The 22450-nt window shown below is 37.4% G+C and overlaps 1 protein-coding gene across 1 annotated transcript in view; it reads left to right on the top strand.

Moving 5' to 3' along the window:
- The first annotated feature begins 16472 nt into the window (after positions 1 to 16472).
- LOC117300004 (vasoactive intestinal polypeptide receptor 1-like) overlaps positions 16473 to 22450 on the top strand; it is a 51346-nt gene continuing 45368 nt past the window's right edge. The window contains exon 1 of the mRNA XM_033783646.1: positions 16473 to 16667. Within this exon, the coding sequence (XP_033639537.1) occupies positions 16647 to 16667 (21 nt within the window). The 5' untranslated portion in view covers positions 16473 to 16646. The remainder of the gene's footprint in view (positions 16668 to 22450) is intronic.

Genomic DNA, 22450 nt, shown 5'->3' on the forward strand with positions numbered 1-22450 from the left:
CCCACCCACACTTCATGTAAAGGACAATATGCTAAACAGAAAGAGCACTAAATGACCGTTGACGTTAACAATCGGTAATAATAAAGCGACAAGTAAATGTACATATACATTATTGCTTTTCTTAAAGATTGGAAACAGTTTCTTAAACAATTATCAAAACAACTCACTGAACACATATCGTGGACATTTTAATTATTAAGTAACAGACAAATGTAAACATAATAAATACTATGATGTCTGTTATAAAGTGAGTATAAATGGGAGATGGCATTTGTTCGATTCAAACCAGACTTACGTCAGAGATCATAAAAAAAACATGCATTTATAGCAAAACGAGAAGCAAAGGATTAAGTGAAATTACAGGGGGGTGTTTTCGGTTGCAGCAATTGAAATAAACAACGGTTACCGTGTATTATTTTGTATAGTCTTAACGTACTTTACCATTCAGCTAACACGAATTTCAGGAGCTGGGAATGGATTTGATAACCAGCGAGCTTTGAGGTTTAAAAGCAGCATTTTAACTTGGTATATCCCGAACCCTGCATACAATAACACATTTGTTAAAAAACTAATTGGACTCAATTGGTCACCATAGTTACACAATAACAATGGCTGATGCCGAATAAAGAGCTTCAGGCCTGAAGTATTTAATATTGGAGTGAGAAATACCTCCTTCTCAAAAATTATGGTACACTTCTTAGGAAGCAGTTTCTCACAATAAAAAGGCTCTCAATTGCTCGTTACCAAATAGTTTATGCTAACAATTATCCTGATTAGTGTCCAGTGACTTTAATTATGCTGTTTACTCACAAGTATTCATAACTGGTTTGAAAACCATTTGCACATTGCTTGAACGTCTTATATCTTTGTTGAGAAATAGCACAATGAAGAAGTGAAGTAATAATAATGGTTCAATTCACCTTTAACCTCTCCTATACCTCGAGACTTGATGTACGCTCTCAAACCGATCACTTACGTTGTTTTTAGGTAGGACCACTTACCTTCCCAAAAGGTGACATATATTTCATTTAAGACAGTCTTACGACTCCCATGATATCTTGAATGACTTTGTCTTTAAACTTTCCTTTTGCCTCAATCCCATAACCGACGTACATGTACTATTGAAAGCTATACTTGGTATACTTTTAAGGTAATATTTCCATTACTGTCGTGTCATTAAATTACCTATCACTTTATCAAATGTGGCATTTCTTGAAAGGGTTCAGTATATAAGACTTAAACCAGTCCCTCAAAACATCGTGCCCACGTAGAAAATTTCCAGCGATGTCATGGTGAATGTAATGTTTTATAAAGGAATGGTTGTGTGTTATCACCTGGAGCATGTTATATTTAGTCGAGTGGTCGCGTGGTTCCTCAAGGGTCGTTACTTGGTACATTAGCACGCTCAAACTACAAGATAACATGCACTAGGAGTCAAGGCTGAATCAGCTAAGTACATCAGAGTGTCAGACGTTTCTAAAGGGACTGTGGATCGCTTTCTCATATTCAAATTCCCGTAGTTAGGGCCCGACTTGGGTGAAATTCTAGTAATAGCAGTAACACCAATGATAAGTTCACTTCTACAATCTTATAATAGAGATGGCTAATTACAAAGAGTAATTATTGTTCATGAATGCAGTTTAGTTCAACTTTACTTCTGCGGTTTTATAATATGTTAATTGTTGGATATTAGTAGTCATTTATTTATTCATGTATTTATTTTAAATCTCCGGACATAAATATTTGTTGGTAGGGGCCGTCAAGGGTAAGGCAAACGAAAAAGGAAAAAAATCATCAACGTGATGTGCCCTCTCACTTAAGTTAACCTAATGTTGCTGAATTAACTTTCTAGATGATGTATTCCTAGACAGACCACAGAGTGACACTCAGCCTCTGTAAATTTACAACATTGCAGTAGTGTACTTAACTGGTTGGAAAGGACATTACACTGAGTGTTGTCAATCGAACTTATTCTTATTGTATATCGCACTTTTGCATAGGAGGTGAATGCATAATTACACGCATACTTAGATCTTCTTTTGTTGTGTACAATGACCGGAAGAAGATGCGCAGCGCCACAAGTCAAAGTGTGAATCTGTCAGCGAGTTTGTGTTTCGGTATTCTATTAGTAAGAGGTGAAATATACGAAAACCCTTGTGAATTAAAGCCAGTGGACACTATTGGTAATTGTCAAAGACTAGTCTTCTCACTTGGTGTTTCTCAACATATGCATAAAATAACAAACCTGTGAAAATTTGAGCTCGACTGGTCGTCGGCGTTCCGAGATAACTATGAAAGACAAAAACACCCTTGTCACACGAAGTTGTGTGCGTTTAGATGGTTGATTTCGGGACCTCAAATTCTAAACTTGAGGTCTCGAAATCAAATTCGTGGAAAATTACTTCTTTCTCGAAAACTACTCCACTTTAGAGGGAGCCGTTTCTCACAATGTCTTATACTACCAACCTCTCCCCATACTCGTTACCAAGTAAGGTTTTACGCTAATAATTATTTTGAGTAATTACCATTAGTGTCCACTGCCTTTAAATGTAACCTAACTTAAATACAATTAGTTCATATTTCCAATTTGGCAGCAATCGAAGCTTCAGAGAAATATGGATTTATTTCTCATTTTATTAATATTAATATCAATTGGGAATGATGCTGGCACATTTCAAAGCAAGGACGCCTTGGGAGTTTAGTAGAATAGTTGTTTCAAACCCGTAATACACCTTTGATTTCAAACTAGTTGAAACTGTGGTATGAAACACGTGTTCCAATGGAGATGCACATAGACTCGTTGTCAGTCCACCAACCTCATCATACATTAAACATGTACTCGTTTATACCCCATACTTGATGCGTCAATGTGTTTATCAAACGATGACTATTACCTTAATCAGATGACGCAATCTTTCAGATTCCTTCCTTTCTCTATGTTTTTACAGCCCGTAAAAAAACATCATTCTGTTAGAACAATAAATCGCTATTAATTCAACTAGCCTCATCATAAATTAAAGATGCTATGTCAGATTTTTGACCCCAAATGTAAAAAAAAAAATTTTTTGAGTGAATGGTGTTTCGAAGATTATCACCCGCTCTAACGAAAAAAATTTAACTTTTACTTTTAATGGTCAGGAACCATGACAAAAATTGAAAACGTTTCTTATAAAACACATAAGAATTGGTCACGTGATATATTGTCGGGATCCGACAAATACTAATTTTGAGCACTTTATTTCACTGCTACTAATAATTGGCGGACTTTTTCATGGCTCAAATGAAAGCTTGTAACTTTCTCGACCCCCATCAAAATACCTAATGAATTTTAAATCAAAATGTTTGTGTCAAATCGGCCAAAAATCTGACATAGCATCTTTAAATATTATTTTCACTCGTTTTGCACCCACACAATATGCGTCATATTGTGTTTATAAAAACAGAACTTTTTTCAAACGTTGTATCAATGCCTTCTTTGCTCTCTGCTTTTACAGCCATAACAACTATCAAATTGATAGCATAAAATGAGAAAACCCCCCGACAGCCTCACACTTTGATTTCATGGAGATACTGGGTTTTAGTTGATCCAACCCTACGGACGATTTCACAAGTAATGAAGCATACATGAACACCATGCCAATACTTACCTCACGTTATACTCACGCGACGGTTAAAGGTAGTTTTGTTCGAGGGCGAAAATATTGCTGATACAAAGTCATGAATTGTTTAACAGTATTTCATTTTCCAAACTTTGCGGGAGCTGTGCAACTGTACAACGGTGTTTTGTCTTCCTCTTGCAACTTTTCGGTTCAAATTTTCACAGACTGGTTATTGGATACATTATGTTGGGATATACTAAGTGAGTGCACTGGTTTTGGATAATTACCAAAGGTCTCCGGTGCCTTTAATGAGTATAACTGTTCGCAAAGACAGAACACGAGCGTGGTTACCTTTAAGGATGTATCACATGGTATTTGAAATTGCGCGATACAGGTGAAACGACTGGGTAATCTCCCGTACCTAATACGGTCAAAGCCTCAGGTACTTGTCTCAATAATTCACGAAAGGGATCGACATTGCAGAAGCCTCGCAATGATGTATTAGCCCGTATCAAGAGGCCATGAACAATTCATGAGAAGATGCATAATTCATGAGAAGATGCACACGTAAGAAATGGGACATCTTTTTAGTTGTGATTAATCCGTTTTGAAATTAAAAATTGATACTTAACACCACTCGGACATAAGAGTTATTCTGTTCCGCATCTGTTGACTTCAAGAGTCTAGAAAAAAGATACTTGGTATACCTATTTTATTTTTTTAGATTGCTTTGTGTCTTTTTGGAGTTTTGAGCATTTTGATATTTATCTTTCATTTATTATTAGTAACCACGATAATATTGTGTTTGTTTGAAATGTCTGTTTGATATCGGTTTCCCGACTGTTGTTGTAAAATTTACTTGCTCTCGTGGGCGTTTGGAGCCTATTGATTGTAGTGTATACTTTAACACAGTGGACACTATTGGTAATTGTCAAAGACCAGTCTTCTCACTTGGTGTATCTCAACATATGCATAAAATAACAAATCGGTGAAAATATGAGCTCAATTGGTCGCCAAAGTTGTGAGATAGTAATGAAGAAAAAACACCCTTGTCACACGAAGTTTTGTGCTTTCAGATGCTTAATTTCAAGACCTAAAATTCTAAATCTGAGGTCTCGAAATCAAATTCGTGGAAAATATACTTCTTTCTCGAAAACTACGTCACTTCGGAGGGAGCCGTGTCTCAAAATGGTGTATACTATCAACCTATGACAATCACTCTTAATAAAGTAAGTTTTTATGCTAATAATTATTTTGAGTAAATACCAATGATATCATAATACACTTGCAGTAATGTTTTTTTTTTCGCAGTGTAATCATTATTATTATCATTATTATTTTTTTTTTATTGTTTGTTGGTTATTGCTGCATACATATTTTGAGCAAACATCTATTTTTGATTAATACTTGGTATTGTGTACTATTGTGTACTATTGTTATTGCATCACCAACCACGATCATGTATGTCATTATGATGTCATGTAGTGCCATCTCAACAACACACGTCAATTTGCTTTTCACTCAATATCATCATCATTCATTTTGTCAATGCAATGCAATGAACGGTAAACACGGCGTGGGGCTGAGGTACCGAAATACGTATTGGCTACTTCAAAATGCTAAGGGCGAAATGACCGTTTAGTTTATTACCTTTCCAATCATCTTCATTTTGCTTGATGTCAACATCTGTATGGACTGTAAAGGGGTAGTAGGTTGACAACGACCCCTGCAAAAAAAGTTGATGCAGCCCACACCCGAAGTAACCGTCTTGTCTTTTTTTGTGTACATTTTTAATATGTGTATTTTAACCTGTCTTAATGTTGTAAAAATCAAACTCGCTTCAGCCCCGTAAGGCTAATTAATTAACATTAATATGTTATTTATGCTTAATTTGTTGTAATGGAATAAACAACACTAATAAAACGAAGGGGTGGATACACAACATTTTCAGAAATTCCGCGCTGCTTTTGTTGACTTGATTAATGACCTCTGAATCACGTGGTATGAAACCGGAGACCACGCAATGGAGTCACGTCGGGTTAACTTGATGATATGGTTATTCCCGCTTGTCAATCAAGAAACGCAGAGAGGCCTGTCAAGGCAGGACTTAAAACATACAAAAGGCGAGAACATTTCTATATTATAAAAGTACACTCGAGGAACGCACTGAGATTGGAGAAAGCAATAAAGTCACCAAGTGGTACTCGTGCCCCCTTGAGCTCGGATGACGGGTCAGGCTGGGACGGTCGTCGGTTACCGATGAGGGACAGAAGCGTCATTTCGCTGTCAACTCATCAAATACTCCCCTCAGGTGCAAACAAATATATACATCAATAAATAACATATGCTGCTTTCATGTTCATTTTGTAGTATTATTTTCTTTCTTTTTCTTTTTGCAATTATTAGCCTTCATGTTTTAAACATTACGGACTTTAAAATGTCATAATTATAAATGAGCATAGTTTCCTAGTAAGAGACAACGCTAAAACGTGTACAAAATTCCTCAAACATTGTGTACGTAACGTGTCTGTTCAGAAATTTTGAACAAGAACTGTGCCCCAAACACAGTTATTGACCCGTAATACAATCTGCCTTCCGGTCGCGCCCAGTGGGTCCTGGATGTTACCCCCCCTCCCCCCCCCCCAGGTTGCTTCTTGGAAAGTTTGAACATTAATGAGCATAACTACCTAAAAAGATAGAACGGTAAAATGTGTCAAAACAAATCAGCAAAGTAAGATTGTCAGTAATGTGTGTGTAACGTTTGGCTACATTTCACCTTGTTCTGCCTGATTTCAATGGGACGATTATAAACCAATATCACTGAAGTAATGGGAGGGGTGCGGTGGGTCGAGACGGGTAAGGGGGGGGGGTGCACTATGCGCAGAGGCAATACAGGTTGATTAACTTGTTGCAACACTATACAAGTGAGGGTTTGTCGACACGTGGGCAGAAATTAACTGGCAAGGTGACATAGGTTAACAATTAATTGTTATATATTTTTTTCTTCTGTGTGAATGGGTGAAATCCCAATAGGCTTACCTGAGGAGAACAAAAAAACTGAAATGATCGATGTCAAATGTTGCCACTCTAGCCGATTCCTTATAATGGGATAAAATGCGCATAATAACCTTTCAAGATTATTGGACAAGGTCTTAAATAAGCAATCCCGAGAAATTCACGTTTCATTTTAAAATAACAATAACACTATGGTCGATGTTTGTTTGCTGAAACCAATCAAAATTCATGACTGATGTCACTCAAGGGATCAGTTGTCATGGTCACAGGTGGCTAAGGGCTACCGAGAGCTATTAGGTGTTTTAAAAGGTATATTCATATCATCTGACCTGATGAATATTATGCTATAATACAGTTCCATGGCGTTAGATATAAGCGGTGTATAACTAGTTCGCTGATAACTGTTATAAATGATTTGAGGCATTGCATGGTGAGGTATCAATATATATTTGGTTTGCGGCAACACCATTAATTTGTATATCTATTTGCTAGGTAGAGTTTGTTTCTTTGTAAAGAACTGTCCTGCTTCATGATTTACTACCTGGGCGGAAGGTAGAAAATCGGCTTAGACTACTTTAGCTCATAGCTGATAACTGTTGCTGTGATAGTTTCATAAAGGTCAGTTCCTAAAATAAAGGAGTTACTCAATGCTCGAGTATATCATTGTTACATATCATAGTGCTGGACATTTCTCGACTCAATCACAGTCATGTGACCATTATACTTTGTTTCCAGCCTATAATGTCCTTCTATATCCATCCATACGTGTGAGAGTGTCAAACGATTTTGAACACAGTGCGGTTTCATTATCAGAAATACTAATAAAAATATGCTTCTTGCCTCTTCAAATAAATTAATGAATGCATGAATAAATTAGGTAAACACATTTAAACCAAATAAACACAACAGCTGGTGACACACACATATAATATAAATACTAGTTCATTTTCAACATATTCTAGTCGAGATAATTTATTTCCCTTACGTTAACGACCATGCTGTGATCCAGTAACTATAGATGCGGGAGATGTCAGGCTCATTGTGTATGCGAATTGTGTTTTCTTTTACCTGTAAATGGACATCATTATGGCACAGCAAATTGCAGTCCGCATATTAATCAATATATTCAAAGGCAGTGTTTTCCTTTGGTAAATGATCAAACAAAATAATGACCATGATGACCATACGAACTAACCGTTGATAATTACATTTTCAGCAAGGATTCCCTTCTAAAGGAATATTATTTTAGAGAATGGGATTTAAAAAAAAACAAGCTGACTGGGAAACGTTTCATACATAACACGTTTCACAGACTGTATTTGAGCCACTGGTTATTACTTTCCTCCTGTGTGGACATAACAACTAAATAATTTCGGCGATGTTATCTCAAAAATGCTACACCTTTTGAAATGCAATTTTCAAAGGTTATTCATTGTATAACAATACTTTTTCAGGTAAAATAAAAAGGATTTTTTCTTCTTGATTGCCACTCAGACCCACATTTTGTACAATCTTGCTAAGGGCTAAGCACCGATCGTTACTGTGCTTTGATGGCGGTTCACTTGTTGAACAGTCTGGGAAATATGAACATAGACACTTTCTTTCTCGTCGTGATTTTGTTTACCCACCGCTTGATTTATGTTTTCGTAACTCATGAAGGGCGAAGACAAGTAGGATCATAGACAAGTATCCCGTCAATAAGTATATTTCAAGTTAAGAACCGCATGTCAGGCCCTAAGCCACGACTAATTACGTCGACAGTGGCTTAACCATGCTCCCCCTACCGTCCCATCCCCTCCCGGACCACCCTCTTGTCAGCTCGGAGATTATCACGTTCCGTGACAGCCCCAAAACATGACAGCCCCAAAACGTGACTGTATCTAGGGTTCTATTTCAACGCCGTCCGGGCCCTGACAAGCAAGTTAGTGATTCTACTTTATGAGGAATGATTTTAATTGCATAGCGGGGAACTAAATTTAAAAAATTATAACCGACGTGTTGCTATTCCGCCCACGTGTTTTTTTTCGCCTGGACAAACGTACCTGGTCAAACCGAGGCAACAACAGCACTCTTATAATGATGTGAGGCATTGCATGGTGAAGTATCAATTTGGTTTGCGGTAACGCCATGTGTGTATCTATACTTGCCAGGTAGAGTTTGTCTTTTACAGAACTGTTTTGCTAATATTCTACTACCGCGGAGTAGAATTATTGGATAGTTTGAAAGACTTCTCATTTTCTGAAAAGAACTGTCCTGCTTTTTAAGACTTGCACCTAAGACTTAAAACACACAAATAGTGAACTGCTAATTAGTGTAATATGTAATTGACTGTTATCGTAATCAATTGTGCAACGAACTGATGATCATTTGCATTGCAAAGACACTGTCATCAATCAGTGTTCTTTTGCAGCAACAAGCATTAGTTCACGCCTTAGTTTACACAATCATAATTGGAAGATGTTTACGGGTCTGTGCGAATAAATACAAGCAGACATCGACAGATTGATGATACATAGACTGTATCAAACACTACCATCCATTGTAAACATCGTAAAAAATGTTGATAGTTGAAAAAGACTCTGGAAAATGTTTGTCTGGCGATATTAACTAGTATATAAAGAATCTTCTGAATGAATATGAAATCACTCAGACTTGAGGTATGTTTTTTTCCCCTTTTTTTCTTCCTTTTTTTTCTTTACGCAAGTCGCCAGACACACAAGGCCTGAAGGCCACTTCAAGGTGTGGGCTACAGTTTTTTTTTCCAGAGGCCGTTGCCACCTTTAGCTAGGGCTGACACAGGGTTTCCCATACGGATGTAGGCTTGGGTATGATCAATCCGAAGCCTGGCCGGTAGAGCAGAAAGCACTACCCCCCTTTATTTTGTAAGTTTGTTCCCAGTGGTTGTTTGTAAAGCTAGGGTCATAGAGTGTTTTTGTCAATTAAATGCAGATTATTAAAGGTCCTTTGGTTAGTGTCAACAACCATTATTATCACGAGGGCTCAATTGGTCATCGAAGATGCAAGACAAAAATCCCTTGTTGCACAACTGTGTGTGCTTTCAGATGCCTGCAAATGGCTTTCGGCCGAAGGTGTTTTTCAGATTCAAATCCCTTAGTGAGATATTACTTCTTTCTCACAAAACTATGTTACTTCAGAGTGAGCCGTTTCGCACATTGTCTTTTTTTGTTTTACTATCAACAGCTCTTCTCCTCTGCTCATTTCCAAGAAAGCTTTTATGCGCTTATATATTTTGAGTAGTTATTATAATTATACCCAAAGTGTCCATTGCCTTTCAGCACACTTTCAAGTAAAACATAAATTCAAATTATACTTGTTGAGAAATTCATTGGGATCGTTGAGTGCATGGACGTTTTAAATAGTGAGATGATAGCGGATACCAAATGCATATATGACCGCATTCCAAAGAAGATATACACCTGTTTGAAGACAGTCGCATATAATGTAACATAAAAAGGGCATTCAATTAAACTCAGTTCAAAATAACAGGTATTTCACTCATAAACAGTAAATTTAACAATGCAGAAGACAATGATTTGAAAACAAACATTCCCCCCCCTTCAAATTTACATAATGTAGATGGAAATGGATATCATGATAAAATCAGTTTTTATGGAACGGTTTGAGTTCACATGAGTGTACCGTGATAATGTTTGCTATTTCTACTAGTTTAAGTAAGATTGTGTTGATGCACACGGTATTTCAATACACATATCCACACCCTAGTGATATCGCAATAGAGACTGGTAGACTGTCCCATTACATGGTAATGGCCGTGTGAATAAAACAAACTTCTGCCCACTGCGTTCTTGCAGCTTGCAAGGAGAGGGCGTAATACACTGAGACGATGTAACCGATAACTCTGCTGTGCAGTGGCTGGTCACCATTCTATACAGAAACGTGACTGCAGATACCTGTCATCTGTGAACTATAGGCTTGTGGTGTTGAGTTGCATACGATACGAATGATAACTCCATTGACTCCTAATGTCCCCTTTGAGATCATCTTATAGGAAGAGTGTAGGCCTACTTTTAATAATTACTACACACGTTCATGACCATGACAATTACTTGATGAAGCCCACTAGAGAGCAGTAAACAGTTAATTTGCATGCTTACAATTCTTTTGAGTAATTGCAAATCATGTGTCCACAGTGCCTTAAACCAAGTCAGATTGCTTACGATGGAATACTCCAAGCATGGAGGAAGAAATTATTTTCTTCCTCCATGCTCCAAGTATCTCAAATGCATTCAACGATGAGGGTACTCCGTTCTAAGGAATGCATCGAGGTTTGGTGGCTTTTCCTTCATGGTGGTTTTGCATTTGGTCGATTCGAAGATGATCTTCAACATTTTGTACAATCTTCGAGTATCCTGCATCGCATCTCTGTAACTTATAATGTTCTCGAGTGTTGCATTTGCCCTTATTATTGCCGTGTTGCACAATTGTCTTTGTATTCCTACTTGACAAGTTTTGGTATTGGAGGTCGTTGGTGCTAAAGACTATTACCATTAAACTCGAACTGTCTAAGTAATGAAGATCAGACACTAGGGGGCAGCGGACTCCCCCGGTAAAAAATTATTATCGATTATGTGCGCATGCTCAGTGCAACGGCAATCAAACAAATTGCCCTCGTTATCTGCTTCCATCTAGCGTTCCGAAGTATGTTTTACAAAACGGGAAAAGAATCAATTATGCAGAGAACGGTCAATTTTATCTCCCCATTGCTCATTGCCAATAAGTTGTTATGCTAACAACTATTTGGAGTAATTATCAAAAGTGTCCAGTGCCGTTAAAGGGTTTGTAGATACAGTTTCCATTTTGTACTGTTCCTGTTCAATTTCGCATCCATTATTAACCGAACTTCTTGCCAGCTTCAAATTTCAATTATACCCGGTAAACAACTTAAAATTGCAAATGCACTGTTTGAGGTAAAACGATTAATTATAACTATTTATATATTCCGGGCCTTTATACAACAATACAACGTCGTCTATAGAAGTGGTGTACCACAAAATGAATTATTTAGAAGGATTGGCGTTTAAACATTTTCCTCAAGATTGGTATTGACAGAATGGACACGACGTGTTAGACAATTCGCATCAGTCGCTAAGCAAAACATTTGTCATTATTTTCAACGTTATGATCATTGTACAAATGTTTTTTTTTTTTTTAATTGGTGCAATGAAGGTATTATACAATAACAAATAACACAAATATACAGACACTTCTGTCTAATAATTCGTCAGACACAATGGTTCTTCGGACAAAATGGGTTGGACGAAATGGTATGTTGGACACATTGAGTCCGCAGTGTTTGAAGAAATATGTGGTATATTGTTCCACGTCAAACATTGTGGGGGAGGGGGAAATATGTTTATACTGGTGAGGATTCACGACATTTTGCTTAATTTAAGAAGGGATATAAACCCATAATAGCTTGTGAAAATAAATTTAATGTCGTTGAACTCAAATAACATAAAAACGGCTAATTCATGATTAAGACAAATTTAAATGAAAAAGTTGGTAAACAATAATAATTTCTTGATTGCATGTTGTCAGTTCAAACGTTAGAAAACCTCTCATTCGTTTTCATTTCACCAAACACTACATTTGAACTCAGTCTGACCCCCATTTCACATCGACTTAAGTTTATTGAAACTGTTAATACTATAATACCCACTACTTGTCCTTGTAAAATTGCAAACCTAAATCACACAAATTCCGCACCCCCGCAGATGTGATAACGCGTGAGGTATCAAGACTGCGTTAAGAGAACATGATTAAAAACCTCATCAAACCCACGAGAGATTTCGATTTAGATGAGTCGAGAGCTACACTTTTCATTTAACACAGTTTCTCTTACAAATTTTTAGATTGATATGGAAAATTCACACTAATAATCACAGTGTGCTGCGTTTTGAAGTAAGTAACACCCGCCTCATCAAACTAAGACGTCAGGGAAAAAAATCCCTGTCGGTCTGAAACAGTTAAAACGGAAGGAAACCTCAGGGGAAAGATTGGTTATGGATGGGTGACAAGTCGCCGTTGCAGCCTAGTCACTAGATCAGTAGAGACAGTGGTTCGGGGACAGGAAGAGGGCAAATTGCGTGTCGAGGATTATTACGTTTTCCTTTTACACGAGCGGTTTTTGGCCGAGTGGTCCCTTAATCTGGTTGCGCGGACGCAGTGCACGCGTGAAATTCACCCCGTATTATTAGTTTGTGGATATTAAAGTTGTCTCGTCCGGCAGATGGTTTAGCGTGAAAACTACCACGCTGAGGCAATAAGTTCATGTAAGTTTAAAGGCTTTTGTTTCCCGTTTTACATGAAGGTGTATTTAACTAAATTTGCCAGAGTATATTTGTCAGCTTTATGAGTTTTTGAATCACAGAGCAATGTTTTTTACCATCATTATCTTCAGACCGTGTAGAATAGAAATACCACAAGATAGTGCAAAACAAATCGAAACGTCGGGTTGTTGAACCCCCACAAACTTAGAACAACCCATTTTCCAAATGTTGCTGATGTTTTGTTCATGGCAACCTTCTTTAAACCAAGTTACTCTTTTCATATTATACTGATTTCATTATATAATCGATCACGAAAGCTAATATTCTGCGTTGTGGGAAATTATCATTTAAGGTGAAAACGGCGTCCACCACGGGAGAAAAATCCTTGCTTATTGAATGAATGCGCAAACATACGATTGCAGTCGATACGTATTTCTTCCTTGCATGGCTCTAATTTGTTCATCATGTTTTGCCAGTCACTCATAATGTACCTGTTTTCAATGTGAAGACTCAAAAGGTCACCAGTCGATGTTCTGGATAAAATGGAAACAAACAAAGAGTTGAACTAAGTTAAACATTTTTATAATTTGTGTTGGTGAAGAAAGTAACATACATGGAACTTTTGATTGGTCAGTGAGTTGCAGTGAAGTTATCAGATAGTCATCCATCTGAGAATTTGAGGTTGAACAAAGACGCTCTTTACAACTATATACAAAAATACATACAGATTGTACTTCATAGCCAAACATATAGTTTGATTAAAAGTAAACATATGATCTATGTTACAATTTTAGGAAAGCAGCTCTTAGGAGTGGTTAAAGTCTGCCTTTCGCCTTATTATCAAACAAATAAAATATCAGAGTGTGCACAGTGCGTTTCTTTTGTGATTAATTAATGATACTTGACAACAAACTTAAAACAAAAACAAATTTTCTTGACTAGAGAATGATTTGAACCACCTACTGATTAATTTGACGGAACTCTAACACCTGAGCTCACTCTAAAAACTCCCGGGTCAGAATTGACCCAGATTTGGGTCCAAGGGGGCAAGACCCATTTTTGGGTCAGTTTGACCCGGAATCCGTGTCAAGGTGTCCCTTAATACGAGTCAAAATTCCAACTTTTAACCAAATTTCTGGTCACAGTGACACGGACTCCGGGTCATATTGACACGGATTCCGGGTCAAACAGACCCAGAAATGGTTGTGGCCCCTTGGACCCGAATCCGGGTAATTCTCACCCGGGAGTTTTTAGAGTGTATCTAGTCCTATGTTGCCAGTCTTCTTATCATCTGTCAATACCCTTGTTCGGAAGTCATACAACCTCACTGTAGCTAAAGGTGGGGGGGGGGGGGCACAATTACGAAACCACCCGTTTACAACAAAACAAAGGGGAAAACATATATAAAAACAAATCATTAGGCTGAGAGGCAAATCACCAGGCTTGGGTGGGGTGGGCCGGGGGGGGGGGGGGGGGGGTTGTGTCCCTGCTCAAGAACCCCTTATTAATAGGATCAATGATCAATGTATTGTACACATCACCAAGTCAGCAATAATCCACATCAGGAAATGTGGGAACTATGTTCGTCTTCGCCACAACAAGAGCCTATATGTAAACCAACATGTTGCCTTTATTCTGACAAGTTCACGTAACCTACTAACTGAAGGTGAGTGAGATGACCGTGTTCAAACACGAGCATGATAACGGGCGTTATTATTTCCCAAGAAGGGTCAAAATACAAAGCCTTAAAATACAACTGAATAGGTTTACTGGTTCCAAAGTCCTCAATAACATCATCGTATAGAACTACTGGTTGCTAAAGCTGAACAATTAACGTATTCTTCTTGTCCTAATTCTCTGGGTAAAATGTAACAAAAGACAATGCAAATGATTAGTATACTTTATGTTACCGAAATATGACATTGAAGCGTTTTTGAAGGCAGTGGGCACTATGGTAATTACTCAACATAGTTATTAGCACAAAACATTTCTTGGTGACGAGTAATAGGGAGAGGTTGATGGTATAAAACATTGTGAGAAACGGTTCCCTCTGAAGTGCCATAGCTTTCGAGAAAGAAGTAAATTCCCACGAATTTGATTTCGAGACCTCAGATTTAGAACTTGAGGTCTCGAAATCAACCATCTAAACGCACACAACTCAAGGGTGTTTTGTTTTTCTTTCATTATTATCTCGCAAGTTTGATGACCGATTGAGCTCAAATTTGCACAGGTTTGTCATTTTATGCAACATATGTTGAGATACACCAACTGTAAAGGCTAGTCTTTGACAATTACCAAATAGTGTCCACTGCCTTTAAAGATAGTTACACCATTATGGCCTACTTTAAGGCACTTTTAATGTGTTTACCCGTGTTGCTTTTTCTCGATAATTAGTATGATGTAAACTAATAAAGGACTTCGAACACAACATATAACAAAAAAAATGACGTTTCGAGCTAGCAGAGTTTCATCAAAGAAGTGGGAAGAAAAAGGGGAGCGTACATAACATCCAAGTATGGACACGCACTGCTATTGATGTAGGTGGTTCGGAGCAAATGTTGGTTTTTCATTAAAAGATGCACGAATTTCACTTCTGTTTGACCTCTATCGAGTCACTGCTCCAAGTGATGCAAAATCATCAACCAAGTGCTTCACAGTCCAGAATTTGAAAGCTCAAATATACCTTTCGTTTTTGTTTTTGGCGAACAGCCTGAGTTGAAGTAATGGAATATATATTGAGTGAAAGATGAGAACGTATAGTTAATCAAATATAGTTTGTAACATATCAATTTGATAATTATATTTCTTCATATTAGACTGAGTTCATTGTAGTTTATTTGCCGGGATGTCCGAATTGACAATCGAAGTGATGCATTTGATGCTATTGATGTGCCATGCCAATTAGAAAGTTTGATATATAACTTGTTTTCACATTTCCTTTTAGGGAGTGGGTGTGGGGTGACCACACATACAGTATAATGGTCACTAAAAAATGTATAAATGGTAGCAAATTGATTTTTTTTTTTTTTTTTTTACTATTTTTTTTTTTTTTTTTTAACTGATACCAATTTATTATACCAAAATAATGACTAACAAATACAGTTAATTACTTATGTTTTAATTGTGTTGTGCTTGTCATCAACTTCTACTCAATATCATTTGTGTGGAATTTATTCTTGTGACATTGATGAACCTTCACCAATGCGACTCTAAAACCTCTGTTACTACGTCAGGGCCATTTCCTTCTTTCACTTTTATTTTGATGAAAAGATTTGTCCAGCCCCCCCCCCCCAAAAAAAAAATAGCATTGTTTTTTTGTTGTCCCAGTGAGTGGGTATATAGCAACAATTGTTGACAGATATGTGGACCATGTTCCGCTAGTTGAGTTATCTATAGAGCAGTCTATGAACCGCAGAACTACCAAACCTTTTGAAAACAGTTCTATTTTTGACGTTGTCAATATACGCTTCGGTGAGCGTCTATGGTACGCTGACCCTAACAGTGTATGAGAGGAAATTTGGGTTTGAGAACAAAGTGCGAAAGGCAATGTGAGTGTGTTTCTGGGCGCCATTGCTGTACCATTCTGTGGACCATGTTAAAATAAACCACCCCAAAGTCAGATTTTCCTACAATCCTGTCTTGTTTCTGGCTGTTGAACTATCTTTGGAGGATATATATGTTTCTTATTTGGAGCAACGTTTAGCTCAGATTTCTCAAGTTCATGATGATGACGAAATGGCTGGTAAGTTTTACCTTCTATCGTGGTTGTAATTACGACTGTTGCAACATAACTACTTATTATTGTTGACTGGACTGCCCATGAACAAAGTTACCCAGCCACCAAAACAGTCTAACTCGATAAGAATTTTACCATAAATATTCGCATAACAAACATACCAAGGCTTCATAGTGCTATTTATTAGCCTTTTTTTTTTTATTATTTTAGTTTAGTTATACATTTTTGAAGTAATGGGCAAGTTTGCAAAATGTGCCCGCTGTGTGGGTGTGTGTGTTTATTTGTTTAAATTTGTTTGTATTTCATGTGATTATTTTTTTAAACCACGTTATTGGTTTTGTTTATTTTGTGTTTTGCTGGCCCTGTTTTGGGGAATAGTTTCCGTATCATGCCACCACTTTAAATTCTCACTCCTTAAAAAAAAGGGAATATCTCATTTACAGTAAATATTGTTTACTAATTAATTTCGTACGAATGAAACACTGGTGCAGGATGCGGAAAGTTTTCCCTGTGTTGTTGGAAATGAAACACTTTGGTCAAACAACATTTCAAATATCCCCCAGTAGCACCCTTAGTTAAACCAGAGTTCTCTGGCTGACATTATTTTGAAACTCGCTACACCCCCAAACTGTTAATGCATAACGGTTGCCCCGCCCATGATTTTCTACAGAGCAACCCCAAACAATATCGCTCCCAGACATGGTTAAAGCTAACATAGTTTTTTTTGTGAATTGTTGACGCTCCATTGTCTGTCCCCTTTCAGTTCACACTTAAAAGGACAGGTTGCCTTGGATCGGTTGAGTTGGTCAATGACGTTTAAAACTGTCTGTAATTACGTGCAAAATGGTTGAAAAGATGTTTTAAAAGTACATGATCCTTAAACGTCGTGAAGCAGCACGCCATTTTGTGGGGTCAAAAGGCAGTGTTACTTCGCAAAAACAATTGCTTTATTTAGTTTATTTATGATTTCTACCTATTTTAGGTGTAAGTATCAACTTGTATGATTCTACAATCACAACAACACCATTAACTGCTGACTACTTATGCTAACTTGATAAATGCTTCGAAGGGACTCTGTTATTAATTTGTCCTCTGAAATACATCTCCCCAACGATTTGCCTCACTTCTTGAAATTAACACGGGAAATTAAATCCTAGGCTCTTCAGATTCATCGATTTAATACAAAGTGACATCGTTTCCTGGCAAATTAGTCTACACTTCTGTCACTGTTGGGTACATCATTCGCGGATCAGTTATCACTACAGTCTTGTGGCTGTGGAATATAGGGACACCCCAAGTCCAAAGAAGAATGACAAGAAGTTTAGACCCTGAAACGCCATAATTAGTTTCGCAATTCAATTTAATAACTACCGCGCGTAATTCCGTTGGGAGTTTACAGATATCATATGACACTAAACAATACATAAAAAGAACTTTTTATATTTATTAACAGTTAAATAAAACAGTTAAAACAACTTTGGAAATAACACAAACAATCTTAAAGCGGTACAATACACCGTAAACAAACATTTCCAAGAGTAACGCCTCACAACTATTTTAAGCATTGTGATTGGAAAAAGATAATCTCTTTTCTCAAGTCAAAATAAAACAACAAATTTAAATAAATTATAACAACCACAACAAAACAATATAACAACAACAGCAGCAGCAACGACCAACTAAAACAAACACATTGTTTAAGGAAACATTCTGTCTTTTACAAGGTGAAAATTAAGTAGTGGAGTTTGGAAACCGGGTAGGCCTACCTTTTACCCGAATACCTAAGGGGACTAGCAGAGGGTCGTGACTATTAGCTTACCGGCCGCAAGGTGCTCCACCCACTTTCATTAATCATTTATCTCGATACCCAAAGCCTTTAAAGGGACTTGACACTATTATTTCTTACTCAAACTGATTGGTAGTACACAAACTTACTTAGTAACGAGCAATGGAGAGATGTTGTTAGTGTAAAACGTTGTGAGAAACGGCTCCCTCTGAAGTAACGTAGTTTTTGAGAAAGAGGTAACTTCTCACTAAAGAAAAGACTTCATGCATGAAGCCATTTACTATGGCATCTTAAAGTACACACATTCTGCAACAAGGGTATTTTTCTTTCATTTTTGTATAATGCAACTTCAATAACCAATTGAGTCTATATTTTCAGAGATTTGTGAATGTATGTGTGTGTTTGGATACACCAAGTGAACAATCTGGTTTACGACAATTAGCAAACGTGTCCAGTGCCGTTAATAAAAATGATCAGTCGGCGTTGACTCCGAACCATATCCGTGGGCATTTTGGTTGCCGTTCTCCCGCGAATCAGTTGGTTCATAACCCAATAGAAAGAGAGGGCACCCCTTAAGTAACTACTATAAACAGTGGCTTTATTAACTTATTGGCAATGAGTACTGGAGAGCTGTTGATACTATAAAACAATGTTAGAAACAATCCTCTTTGAAGCAATGTGATTTGAATGAACCGAGTTCTTCACCCAAAACATAAATCTGACAAAACAGAAGCTATTCTAAGGCATCTGAAAACACACGATTCTGTTCACACAAACCGTGGTTGTTTTTCTTTCATTATTTTCTTGCATCTTCGATGACCAATTCAGCCCAAATTGTCACAGGTTTGTTATGTTAGCGTATGTTGGGATACACAATTAGAGCCTTTTTTTTTTCTTTTTTTTTTTTTAGAGGATACTGGTCTTTGACATTTCCCCAAAATATACCTCGCCCTTAAAGGAACACGTTGCCTGGGATCGGTCGAGTTGGTCTTTGAAAAGCGCTATGAACCGTTTGTTATAAAATCGGTATGGTTAGAAAGATGTTGTAAAAGTCGAATACAATGATATACACAAATATGCCTCGAAATTGCGTGATTTTCGTTTTACCTCGTCGACAAACATGGTCGGCCATTTATGGGGGTCAACAATGATTGATTATAAACATGATTAATATTGACAATAAAATCTATACTAGAACGTTGTAAAACCTCTTCCCCAAACCACAACAGTACCCTTTGGTTTTGGTCACGTTTGCTATAATGTTAAGGGGTATCAATGGGAACAGACTAACAAAAGATTTCCAAAAATAACTTTTACTTTGCAAAAGGCTTGGGGCGCTTTTCTTTAGAAGAGGTTTGTTAGCATGCTGTGTCCCGGGTGTTTTTTTGATGACAATCTGGGTTTATTAACGGCTTCGTTTTGAAAACATTTACACGGGATTCGGTGAACCTTATGTCCGTGTTCATTTGAATGGATTTGAAGTTGGTTTTACGTTCTTGCAATGGAGCAATGTCAGCCTCACGCGTTCCTATACACTCGAATCTATTTATAGGTCCTTTTCTGCTATACAGTCTGCAGTCTGTGCAGTTAGAAAGAGTAAAACCAGACATGCGCAATCGCCTACTTCAACTTATGTGTACCTTAAAAAAAGGTGGTTCGGTTTAAGGGGTGTAGGGTGTCGTGGCCGAGTGGATAAGAACACCGAACTCAAGCTCTGGTGTTTCTGTTCAGCAGAGTGTGGGTTCGAATCCCGGTCGTGACACTTGTGTCCCTGAGCAAGACACTTAACTAGAATTGCTTCTCTCCACCCAGGGGTAAATGGGTACCTGTGAGGGCAGAGATGGTTCTTGTGAATGATTTAGCCGAGTAGCGCATATTAATGTTGCACAAGGCTGTATACTCCCACCAGGGAGCTGAGATGGTTTAAGGAGTGATTTAAGGCCCAGTGACCAGGGGTAATAATGTGAAGCGCTTTGGGACGCCCTCCGGGTGTGAAAAGCGCTATATAAAAACGGGTTATTATTATTATTATTATTATTATTTAGTGGCCTATACTGCAAAACGTGGGTGTTAATTTGGTTGTCTTGACGACTAGCACGGTCTGGATTTTCCTTATTATTACATCATTGGTGTCAGTGCTATCAAATAATAAGAAGTAAACCAATCTGACATGTTTTATGCGTAGTTGTTGCCCTGTTAGTAAAAATGTATTTTTGAACCAAAAAGAGTTGTTAAAATTAAAAATGGTGGCTCCATGTTGTTGGGAAAAGTTTGTTACCCTTCCTCTCGTAATTTCTTCCTTCTTTGTCCTTCGTTTTTGGTTCATTTCCCCCTGTTTAATCGAATTGTAGTTGCCATAACGACGTACCATGGTAACTTAATTGTTCACCAAGTCTGATTATTTGGTTCACCTGATGTCGCGCTGTTGAGATGTCTGACTTTCTTTTTTTCTTTTTGCTTTTTTAAGTATTTTTTTATCTTCTTGTTTTTACAAGGATATTAGTTCAAGTTCAAGTCCTGCTGATTCAAATCAACTTATAGTAATAATGATCGATCACACTAGGCGTTCAGTGTCTTTAAAGACAGTGGACACTATTGGTAATTGTCAAAGACCCGTCTTCTCACTTGGTGTTTTTCAACATAATACGCATAAAATAACAACCCTGTGAAAATTTGAGCTCAATCGGTTGTCGAAATTGCGAGATATTAATGAAAGAAAAAAACACCCAGGTCACACAAAGTTATGTGCTTTCAGATGTTGATTTCGAGACCACAAATTCTAAACTTGAGGTCTCGAAATGAAAAATCGTGGAAAATTACTTCTTTCTTGAAAACTATGTCACTTCAGAGGGAGCTGTTTCTCACAAAGTTTTATACTATCAACCTCTCCCTATTACTCGTAATCGAGAAAGGTTTTATGATAATAATTATTTTGAGTAATTACCAATAGTGTCCACTGCCTTTAAGTGAGGAATGGATTTTCAGCAAAATTTCGGGCAAGAGGACATTCTTGCGGAAGATATTTCCAAAGGTTTGGGGCAGCTAGTTGCATACAAATCTTTGGCAGATAAAAACACCTTATATAAAGGCACATGATACTTTTGGTAAAACTATAAATTAAAACATATTGTATGAAAAACTGACATGGTAACGAGCAATGAGGAGCTGTCGTTTGTAAAGCACATTGTGAGAAACGGCTCCCTCGTTTAGTTTTTGAGAAAAGGGTAAAGACCACTTAAAGCCATTATACACTTTCGGAACAGAAAAATAAATAAAAGTTCACAGATTTACAAATAACTTACAGGTTTACAGAATGTAATGGTAAAAGACTTCTCTTGAATATTATTCCATGAAATGCCTTACCTTTTTGAGAAAACATTAAAACCATTATCAATTCTCGACATCGAGAATTACGGATTTGTAGTAAACACATGTCATGACACGGCGAAACGTGCGGAAACAAGGGTGTGTTTTCCCGTTATTTTCTCCCGACTCCGATGACCGATTGAGCCTATATTTTCACAGGTTTTTTTATTTTAGTTACCGAAAGTGTCCAATGGCTTTAAACACTTAGATACTTCACGCCCGTAGCATTTATTGAGCATCGCATAGCACGCCAATTAAGTGTGCAACAAGTGTGTTTTCTTTCTGTATTCCATTGCAACTTCGATGACCAATTGAGCTCAAATGTTCAAGAATTGTTATTTGATGCATATGTATAGGTACACAAAGTGAAAATAATGGTCTTTGATTGACAAATACCAAAGTTGTGAAGTGCCTTTAAGGTTTTCTGAGAATTCTGGTTTTGGAGCTGGAAAGGGGAAACATGTTCTCATAAGGCCAAGGCTTTGAACACAGACAAACCAATCAGTATATTCTTTACTTACAATGATTCACCATGCAGTGCCTTCTTGTTTATAACCAGTCATATTATACAAAGCATACCTCATTGAAAGCGTTCCTCGTGACATATTTGTTAAAGGCAGTGGACGCTATTGATAAT

Source organism: Asterias rubens, chromosome 15, assembly GCF_902459465.1.
Source record: "Asterias rubens chromosome 15, eAstRub1.3, whole genome shotgun sequence".
Lineage (NCBI taxonomy): Eukaryota > Metazoa > Echinodermata > Asteroidea > Forcipulatida > Asteriidae > Asterias > Asterias rubens.